Source organism: Hypomesus transpacificus, chromosome 21 (genome assembly GCF_021917145.1).
Source record: "Hypomesus transpacificus isolate Combined female chromosome 21, fHypTra1, whole genome shotgun sequence".
NCBI lineage: Eukaryota > Metazoa > Chordata > Actinopteri > Osmeriformes > Osmeridae > Hypomesus > Hypomesus transpacificus.
In genome coordinates this window covers 6583936-6594788 of record NC_061080.1, presented here as the reverse complement: position 1 = coordinate 6594788, position 10853 = coordinate 6583936, and the positions used below count along the sequence as shown (strand labels likewise).

Genomic DNA, 10853 nt, shown 5'->3' with positions numbered 1-10853 from the left:
TAACCCTTGGCGTTGCCACAATCTAGTGTGTCCTTTGAGAAGATATCCCGATACTCTGTCAGCAACTGAGTAAGGCCACGTCTGGTGGAATCATTTATCTGGTCCGAGGCAATGTCAATATAACCAAGCCCCAATTCTGCAAGACTTTTCTCTGCATGTGGAAGGTCACTGCCAGAGTGATACGCGGGTTTTCTATACATATGTGAGGTTGTCTCTTGCTGTGGTCAAGAGGTCACGCAGTGGGCTAGTGACAATACACATATAGATTGGACAATGTGCACTTTAACCTGCGGAAAGGGCAACATGCAGTTGCAATGGTATAAATGATGAGCTATGACCACATCACTTGTGTGTTGTTATCCTGTGCCTTAAGTTGTGGAATGTGTACCGTTGAAGGACATGTTTTGGTGGTTGCTATATTTGTATGGTCCAGCTCATGCATATAATGTCCATCTGAGAGACATGTTTCTCACTCATGCCAACCACTCTGCCTGTCGTGGTGACCTGATCCGAGCAGCTCGATTTAATAAACGAAGTCAACTCTTTTAAATTGTGGTGCTTTCCTTGGCCCATCCTCCGACAGAAAATCATCTAACACAGAGGTAACAATGGAAGGGCACGTCACTGGAGTCGAGTGACTGCCCTGGAACATGTCCACACACAGCTACACACAGAGAAACATCTGCCAATTTACTGTTTCGCTTCAAAGTGATAGGCTTGTCTGTTGGGTTGACAATGGTCATGGGTTAGGGACCCACCTGTCCCCCCACATGGACGCAACCAAACATGATGTTACGCGGCATGACTTTGGATGTGGTGGGCTCCACAACCACTGTACTGCCTGGAGACACAGGAACATGAGCGGGAAATTTCCCTCATTTGCATAGCGTTGCAGAAGCGTGGCTGCTCCACATCTCCCCTCCAATGGTGGATATTGGACATCATGTCAAGGAACTGGTCAACCTCTGTGTTGCACTGTCTGTTCTGCCTTGAGGTAAGATCCCAATATTCACTAGAACTCTTCATGGAACAGAGTAGGTACTTGATCACATTAGAACCAACAATGAGGTCCAGTGGTTGACCTGCTATCACCAGGGTGGGGACAACGCAACGAGTGCCATACAACTCCAATTCCAGATCATAGATGCCTTTAGGTTGTGTAAGCTGACCCCCACAGCCGATCAATACAATGTTCTCCTCTGATTGATGTTTGTCTGGTAGAACACCAGCAGCCTGCAGCCGTTCTACACACGTGTTGCTAATTGTACAAGTCATTGAACCCCAGTCAAGCATTCCCTGGAGCGTCTCTTTACCATTGACCTTAACTGCCACGTAAACCAACTCACTGAAAACTCCAACCCTATCACTACCCTGTACAATTATCCTGTCACCTACTGGTGTGGCTGCATAGTGTTGCTGGTATCTTGAACTTCAGCCACACAGGCCCTCTTCAAGTGCGGGTGACACAGCTGATCCAGCAAGCTCACCAGACTGTTCATGTAGGCGGCATCAGCCGGAGCAGGAGCTGGAGGCGCCTGGGCAAGCACTGAAGCCATTGAACTCATAGACACATCCGTCGAAGGCTGTGACAATGACACACAAGAATGGGAGGCCTGCTTCTCCACTTCTGGCCTCTCATCGATTTTATCCTAAATTTCACTCGCCGACCACTGCTCAGCTGACTGTAACTAAAAGATGATAGCTTTCGCAAACATTCATCCACCAAATCCATGGCTTTATTGAGACAAATCCAGTAATCCATTGCAGACTCTCCTAGTGTACCATACGTGTCGTAAAAGTCAGAAATTAAAATAGCTTATGTATGTATGTATGTATGTATGTGACTAGTGCCACATGAATGCTAACTGTCACTCATAGACATAGTAAAGATCCAAATATAAAACATTAAGTTGCAGTATACATGTGTAAGGCTGGGTGTCAAACCTGCCCCCACCTCTCATATGCTTAAGTCTAGAGTTTCTGGACGGTCTCAACTTGATGGCTCTCACACCCCATTCAAGATGTGGTCTGATTGGTTGTTCTTGTGTATAAAGGGAATTGTAATGCATTGTTCTTTGGATTCTACATCTCCTGAGACCTTCTCCTCAGTTCTCCCTTGTCCTACTGTCCTACTCCTTGCTCACCTCTTGCTTTCTCTCTGATTTACAATGATCATGGTAGAGTGGGTAAGATTTAAAGCCTTCATTTTGTAACATGTTTGCCTTGTAATTGATTTCATTCATTTGCAATGTTATTAAATGCATATTTCATTTAACCGTACTTTGACCATTCTTGCTCTGCTTTAACCCATATTGTCAAATACCTGGAATTCTATTGGTATTGGCATTATTGGTTCATGCTAATACACTGTTCAGTTTCCCATCTTCCTTTAAACCATAGGGGAATTTGTTTTGGTTGCTTGGCCAATATTTAACCCCCTACACATGTAAATAAAAACAATTTCTTAATGTAAACAGTACCAATATGACAGATACAAGCAACTTCCCGCAGCGACCAGACTAGCGCTGATCTGCTGTTGTGATCCGGGAAATCACGGCACCATTGTAACGGTTGTGAACTATGGCTGTCCAGCCTTGTTAAACCCTTCATTGTGTCTTGTGTAATATTAAATGATGAGAGACGAGACGTTTCAATCCTCTGTCCTCTTCTGTCCTCTTTATGGCACTGTTCAGAGGTCAAATTGTGTCAGACACGTTTTACTCTCAACTCTAAGGCCGAATCCCAATACTCTGTCTTACTCTTACCCCTTAGTTTTGCGCGTTCACGTGAGAGTAAGTGGTGTCCCAATACTCTTTTTGAGCGATGGGTAGGGCTTAGACAAAGGGGTATACACCCCTTAAAACCAAGTGAAAACAGGAGCTTACTTGAAACCTAGGGGTATGTAGAATATTGAGCGACTGGCAACAATGGCAGACAGATCATCCAGTCCGATTAACGTAATATTTTTGGCTTAAATAATTGATAACAAAATTACAACAGTCTTGTTTTGTGCTATACACAGTCATGTACATATATATTTGCAACCATGTTCTTAATTGAAACGTAAAAAAAAATCGCTAGTTTGCAATGCTATTGTTACATAGCTGATTTGCATTTACAGTCTGCATTTCTCTGACTAGTATGTGTACAGTTTTAACTAAACTCCACTAGCAACCCTCAGTTTCGAGGGTCAAGGGCTAGGGGTAAACTTAGGGCTAGGGGTAAGGGGTAGGGGCAAGACAGAGTATTGAGATTAAGCCTAAATCTTAACAAAACAAGCAAAACACACTGTCAACGTTCGCTAGCAGAGTTGGTAATGCAACTAATATATCAGTAAATAAATACATTTTGTATATCTAACTAAATACATATGTAGCCAGCTTGAATACAACAGAAAAAGGCTTACTTTTTGTTCGTGTTAACATGAGTTTCTAAGACGTTTAAAGTGGCCTTCCATAAAATTTGAGGCGAAAATGACGGCGACTAGCCTGCAAGTCTGCCTTTTTTCCGCGTGGTTGAGACAGGGCCGCGTCAAGCAAGGCGCAAAGGACGGCGACTTTGCTTTCCAAGTTGGTGGTAATTACATGTGGTTGACACACGGGGGCGTCTTAATACTTGACCACTGGGCCTTCCATACCCGAGTGCTCTCTGAAGCTGGGAATTTATGTCAGCGTCTGCAATCGCTCACTCATTTCATTCACTCACTGCTGAAATATAGTGCACTCACTGCCCTTCACTACATAGGGGATAGTAAATGAGAGAACGAGTTAGCGGTTTCAGACGCAGCCTATGGTTGTCACCCGCCATTAAATCGAAGAAGAAGACACTTCCTGTTCCGGCGCGCACTGAAAAAAACAGTGGGGTGTTTAACTATATTGTATTGTGTCTACGAAATTGAATATGTATTAATAACACAAAGTACGCAGTTATTTACGGTAAGATAATAAACTATTTGAAGTTTAGATCAGAATCCACCACGTTAGCTAATCTTTTAAAACCTTATTCAAATGCCAGCAAGCGTGCCAAGCTTTTTTTATGTGGTCTTTACCGTACTACTGATAGAGCTAGCTAGCAGTCTGATGACTCGTCTAGGATCATTCAAATGTGCTGGTAGGCATACGTAACCATAACCATGTGTGAATGATATGCAAATCCTGCATACTTTTCATGCATGTGAGCTAGATAGCTGGTGTCAAAACTATTGACAGCAGAACTAGTTTAGCCTACTATAATAATAGTGCCAACGTGCTCCTGTAGTCCTAGGCTAGTAGTTAGGGCCCTACGCGTGAAAGTTTGGATTTACAAACCTCCCCGTTAATCCTCACTGTGCAAATGATTTACATACAACGTTGAGATGTACAGTAACGGGTCAGATTGAGTTAGCTAGCGCTCGTTATTTAGCTGAGGTTGCAAGTTTGTTTTCCACCCGAACTATTTTGCATCAGGAGGTCTAATCGCCAGAGCAGATCGCGCTAGTTAGCACTAGCTTTAGCCAAGTTAGTGCTAGGTAGCAATAGTTAGTTTTCAACCCGATCTGTTTTGAATCAGGATAAAGGAATAAAACATTGGGGCTGACATTCTTTTTAAAGCTTGTTGTCAATCGAAACTATCCGTAATGACAGTCATTCAAGCTGACTATATTCGACAAAATATAAAATACAAAATCTTACTACAGCCGAACAACACTAACTCATTTGAGCTGCTCAACAAATATTGTGGAATTTACTGTCATTGGCCAACTCAGTAGAGTGATTGATCCGTGAAGGGAATTGTTATACAGTACAAGACTACCATGAACATAAATATAATATAAATGTACAGTATAGAATAGCGTTAAAGCTCCATTGGCATGCATATTAAGTGCTAAGACATTGAGGAAATGTAAAACTGTTTTTCTTAAGGTATGTTATTGGCACTGTCCATACAGTCGTACGACCCTCATAGCTGGCTCAAGTCACCAGTTTTAGCAGTGTCCCCACAAAAACATGATTGTTTTTATTTGTTACTTTAGGATGGCCCCTTACTAGCTAGGCCTACATCAAATAACTATGAACATTGGAAGACGTGAGTGATGTTCTGACTGCTTTACTAACTGCCGCAGGGAAACATCACTGGCCTTGTGGGCTCAATGGTATGCACTATTCACAATTCAATCTAACTTTCAAATGCAAAACAAATGCTCAAATGATACATCACTGTCTTATTTTATCATGCTTAAATTCTATATATCAACATCATCCATTTTTGTAATACAGATATTAAAGGCAGGGTGGGCAGTGTTGTTGAGAAGCACTTTTTGTCTTATTTGCCTAAAGTAACCTCATGTCTTGATGGCAACCAATATATCTAAAGGTTTGACGGTAATATGAAATCTGTGGGCGTTGCAATACTGTAATAAACACGACCAATCATCAAGGGGTACCCTGACTACTGATTGGACGGGCTGTCTGTCTGTCTACCTACCGACCTGTGTGCGTTCTGCCCCTCCATTCAATACTCCTTACTGTAGTTTTGTGGGAGTGGCTTTGAAGGAAGAAGGTGGGATATTTTGGTTTGAATCGTGTCAAAAATAAGCTAAAATAGCTAGCTTCGCACAACTTGCCTACCCTGCCTTTATTCTCAAAATATATGCAACATAAGTATAATCAATTGCAATATACCATTTATGATTCAATAGGAAAAATCACTGATAAATAGAAAAATAAATGGTATCTAGTACCTCACTGGCAAATTAAAATAAATTGTACACATGATACCTGATGTGTCATTTGAGCAGTCATTGAGCAGTTGAAAATGTGTCAGAGTTGTAAGGTGGTGCAAAGTGCTGTCTCATAACATGCTGTCTAATGTTTTTCGAGGCATTTTATTGGATTTGAAGACATTACATTTTATTTTTTTCCTCATACACAGGTTACATCCCTAACAAATGTCAGCGGTCAGTACAAGTGATCTAGTTCCAGTGGCAGCAGGACATGCCCATGTGATAACACTACCTCCACCATGTTTCACAGATGAGGTGGTAAGCTTTGGATCTTGAGCATGAAAAATGTACCCCACGTCCTTTCTTTTGGTCACTCCATAGTTTAATACAGGGGTGGGCAATTTTTTTTCCAAGGGGCCACATGAGAAACCTGAAGTGTGTTGGAGGGCCGCATCAACGATAACTTAAACTTAATTCTTCTCACTTCATTTTCTCCCATTGTAAAAAGCAGTAGAGTATATATTTTGATTAGCTGCTACTGGTTATCAGAAGAATAAGGATATTCTGTAAATATTTTTATAAATATATGAAATTGTGGTGTAGGTCAAATAGGAAAAGACTATAGTAAGTAATAAACTGTAAAAACAAAAACAATCATTACATTAGTAGGGATGGGGATCGATACCCGGTTCTATAAGGACCTGGTTCCAAATTTCCCAAAACCCGAAGATCAACAAGGTCCGAGCTTACCGAGACTGGTGGGTAATATAATGTAACATTAACTTATGAAGGCCTATCGAGAGATGAGTCATGTCATTTAATCAAATCACTGGTGCACAAACGTACATCAATTGTTTAATAAAATTACTAAAATTAGCCTCCCCCTCCCCCGCCGCGCTGCTGATCATTCAAAACATAGTCACCGGGAGCATGGCTCTGTGGGCTGCTTAAGCAGCTCGTTAAACACAAACAGAGACAGAAGAAAATACGGATAAGATAAGGAAGGTTTGGTTAGCTAGTAATTTAGGTATATCAGGTGCCTTTTGTTAGCCTGGCTGCCAGCCCAACTTCGTCCCACCCACAAAAAAATTTGGTCGGGAAGTTGGGTCTGGAGGGTCTCGTATTGTAGCCTGGCTCTGCCCTCCTACGTACTTCCGCTCAATTTGGATTTTGCTTCTGTACTAGGTCTGGGAGCTCGGCTCTGAAGTCGGTTTCCAGCAACTATTTTTTTGTAGGTCCAATCAGCGGACAGAGGGAGTGGCTGAGAACGATGACGTTAATGTCGTGCACTAGTTTGAGTAGTTCAGTAATGGCGGCGGAGAAGGATGCGAGCGAAACTATTCTGCGGTTGTGGCAACGCTGCCGAATATCCATAGGTTAAAGCCGGAGCAAGAACATTCTCTGCTGAGTTTTGTTGGTGGCCATGATGTTGTGGTCCTCCTCCCCACGGGGTTCGGGAAAAGTTAGATTTTCCAGCTACGGCAGCTAGCTCCGTTACAGTAGTGATGAAGGAGTTGGCTAAGGCGAACGCTTGCGATTGGTTATGGCAAATCAGAGTGGCTCTGGGCGGATCCAATAGTTTTAAACTTCAACAGAGGACCCGCCTTCAAGGAAGTTAACGTTTGTCAATGGAGAGATCTCAGACCCTCTGTACAAATGAAATGTACGAGGGTCTGGTAAGGACCAGGCTACTCGTATTGGGGACAACTACAGAAAACCAGGATCTGGGTGGACCAATTAAATTGTCAGGGCGGGCTTTATACGATGATGGACAGATGATCAACAGAAACGTAATCAACAACGTCACCAAAGAGCACATGGGTTGAATTCATTTTCAACAAACAACATATTACGTTGCTCTGATTGGTTGTAGGTCTATCCAATTGAGCTAAGAGGCATTTGTTTTACGAGCTCGGTTGACACATGCCCCATAGTCACAGCCCGACCGAGAGTTTTCACTCATATTCACAGTCATTTAGTTACTCATCCAGGTTGTGGATATGTGTTCCTTTTAGCTCATCATCAGGGTCCGCAGATTAACTAGCAAACCATCAGCGGCCCGCGCCCACTGAATCAGTCAAGCGTGTTTAGTCCCTTAGTGCCAAATCAGAATTAATCAGAAAAAAATATACAAATTTCAAAAATATAAAATGAGACAAATATAGGAGTTAATGTCGTAGCCAGGTACATTAAAAACATTTGCATTTTAAGGAATCTGTCTCTAGCAGATGGAAAACCTATGCAATGTGTTCAAATCTATTAAGGATCGTATTTATTCTGTTCAGGATATCTTATCAATCTTGATCAATGACATGCTAACAAATCTTGTTCAGTATACTCTCATGTTCCACCTGGCTGAATATCCTGGTTGCAATTCATTCAGACAGGGAGGGGGAAATTCTGAACAAATTTGTGCATCAGATTACAACCCACTGTCTGTAAATGTAGGCCACAGCTGTAAAGGTGTTATGTCCGAGTTGTTTCTTATATAGGTCCCACCATAGCAGTGTTCTTTAACAATCAAAATAAAACTAGCAGCAATAATCAGCATTGATCACCATTGCTGATAGTTAAGAAATAGGGGATAAAAGCTAAGCTAGTTTTTACCTTTTTATATCTAATTAAATATCTCATATTTCAAATGTCCCTTTTATACTGTTCTCCAGGTTATCAACAAATGCTAGAATAATGGTGATAACCTGTCGGTGATTGAACATCTCCACCATGGTGTTGTCCAGCTGTCTCCTGGCAGTTGCTGTCTTCCTGTCCCAGGCTAGGGGATTCCTGCATCCTTCTGAGGAAGATGCTGTCTCTGAAGAATGGCTGCTGCTGCATGTGGTCCAGGGCCACATAGGAGCCGGTAACTACAGCTACTTGCGTCTTAACCACGATGGTAGGATCATTCTGCTTTTGCGTAGCCTGAAAGGAGACGCTGACCTATATGTGTCTGACAAGACCCTGCGACCAAGTTTTGACACTTACAAACTGCAGTCGGTGACATGCGGTAAAGATGCAGTTGTGGTACCCAGGGACTTTGTAAGGCCAGTTGGGATTGGAATCTATGGACACCCTTCCCACCAGGAGAGTGAGTTTGAGATGCGTGTGTTTTATGATCAGACTGCTCCCAAGGATCATTTTGATAAAAGCTTTTACACCTCAGAGGACAGAATAAGGCCACAGAAATACCGCCAAGGACCAGATGAAGACTTTGAGGAGGAGGAGTCAATTTTCTGGACTATTTTAATTGGACTTTTGAAGATTATTCTTGAAATTTTGTTCTAAAGAACTGTTTTTGCTGCTATAATGTAAGAAACAAAAAAATATGTTTCGGGAAGAGGACAGATGAAAAATGTATTAATTGTGTATTTTCTGTAATTGGGAAAATCTGAATTTTTCTTCTGAGTTCATGGTGATGGAATTTTTATATAATTAAACCTTTTTTCATGAATTCTGATTAGTAACAAGAGTAAATGCCATGTCATACAAAAAAGCCTAGTCCAATTTAATCCTTTTCAGAAGGAAATATCGCTTTTCAAATTGAGAGATGACGCAAATGGATGGTCCTGCTTTTTCCATGAAAATTGGATTCTTAGGAAGTTTTTAATTACTCTACAAACATTTAGGAGAACATTTTTCTGAAAACTGTTTTAAATGGGTCATCATTTAAGAGCATTTCTGGAAGGTTCGAAAACTATTGGGCTGTACTGACAATCATCTGTCAATTGAAGATCAGGATGAATTTATGTAGGAAGTGGTCCCACCAAAGTGGTGTATGTCAAGATGTATATTAGTCAGTCTTTGCCAGAAACAATTTTGGCGGTCCAATCAGCCAACAGAGGGAGTGGCTGAGAATGATGTTGATATTGTGCGCTAGTTTGAGTTGTATTTCAGTAATGGCGGCGGAGGAAGATGTGAGCGAAGCCATTTGGTCCGTTGTGGCAATGCTGCCGACTATCCAGAAGTTAAAGCCGGAGTAAGAACATTCTTTGCTGAGTTTTGTTGGTGGCCATGATGTTGTGGCCCTCCTACCCACGGGGTTCGGGAAAAGTTTGATTTTCCAGCTACGGCAGCTAGCTCCTGGATATTTGGCAGCGTTGCCACAATGGACCGAATAGCTTCGCTCACATTTTTCTCCACCACTGAACTACAACTCAAACTAGTGCACAACATCAACGTCATCATTGTCATCCACTCCCTCTGTTCGCTGATTGGACCTACAAAAATGTTCTTTCCAAAAAACAAGCAAAATGAGGGCAGAGCCAGGCTACATTAAAAGTACCTTTTAGCAAGAATGTGGCGTTATCATTGCAATACAAGTTTGTGTGATGAGCAGCATATACACTTAGTGTGTGGTCTGCTAAGAATTTTGTTTCTTAGTCGTCAGGAAAGCTTTTCATTAATAAAAGTATTTGTTATGGTTCTGAACATCATTTGTAAAGATGAATCAGAAATAATTTTCATATCTGCCTGCTTTAAGACGAAATACACATCTCCTATGAGATTTCTTCAATTATGCAAAAAAAAGTAGTAAATGTCCCTAATGAACCAACATGTTCAGCAGTGCCTTAGATGAGATTTATTGGGTGAATGGCAATGCAATTTTCAAATAAAGATTAGCAAATGACTTTGCAACCTTCCATGTCAGACTGTTGCTTTCTACTCTGCCCAAGACGCTTTTGTAACCGAATCCTTTTTGTGTAGGTTTCTTAAATGAAAAGCTTTTTTAAGTGTATTTACTGCAGGGTAGGGGTGTAGCAATATATTGTGGCACAATACATCACAATGCAAAATGTTACAATATGTATGGTAGTAATGGGAATATTTTTTACAATATGACGTCTGTTTTAATCTATTGGTTGAGCTACCAGAATGCAACCAACTGCACCTGCGTGCATTCACAGAAATCGCTTGAACTGAGTTAATTAAGTTGAATGAACAAATACATATAGATGTAACTGTAACCAGTGTAGTCTGCATTGGTTTTTTTATATAAAATGCTGAAACACCAGACAGTGATGGAAGAATCGTTTAAACTTCGACTGAAGATATTTTTTTTTTTGCAAAACGGTCTGCAACTGTGTGCTTACCATCCTAAAATCTTTTCCATGCGGGCACGTCAAAAGGGACGAGAAGGAGCCAAAACAGGAAATCA

At 41.4% G+C, this 10853-nt stretch overlaps 1 protein-coding gene across 9 annotated transcripts; it reads left to right on the top strand.

The window, feature by feature from the left end:
* Positions 1 to 3805: 3805 nt before the first annotated feature.
* Positions 3806 to 10126, top strand: c21h6orf120 (chromosome 21 C6orf120 homolog). 9 transcript variants are annotated; one of them, XM_047044112.1, is made up of 4 exons: positions 3806 to 3857; positions 5012 to 5131; positions 5911 to 6019; positions 8368 to 10126. In XM_047044112.1, the coding sequence occupies exon 4, from the start codon at positions 8426 to 8428 to the stop codon at positions 8981 to 8983; it is 558 nt and encodes a 185-aa protein (XP_046900068.1). In that variant the 5' UTR covers positions 3806 to 3857; positions 5012 to 5131; positions 5911 to 6019; positions 8368 to 8425; the 3' UTR covers positions 8984 to 10126. The 9 variants fall into 9 exon arrangements, with proteins under 9 accessions (XP_046900068.1, XP_046900072.1, XP_046900065.1 ...); XM_047044116.1 differs by having other exon boundaries at positions 3820 to 3935; positions 5911 to 6016; positions 8440 to 10126; XM_047044109.1 differs by having other exon boundaries at positions 3820 to 3935; positions 5911 to 6016.
* The last annotated feature ends 727 nt before the right edge of the window (positions 10127 to 10853 follow it).

Excerpts from the sequence above, each read along its gene's own strand:
- c21h6orf120 (XM_047044112.1), top strand. The coding sequence starts at position 8,426 with ATGGTGTTGTCCAGCTGTCTCCTGGCAGTTGCTGTCTTCCTGTCCCAG.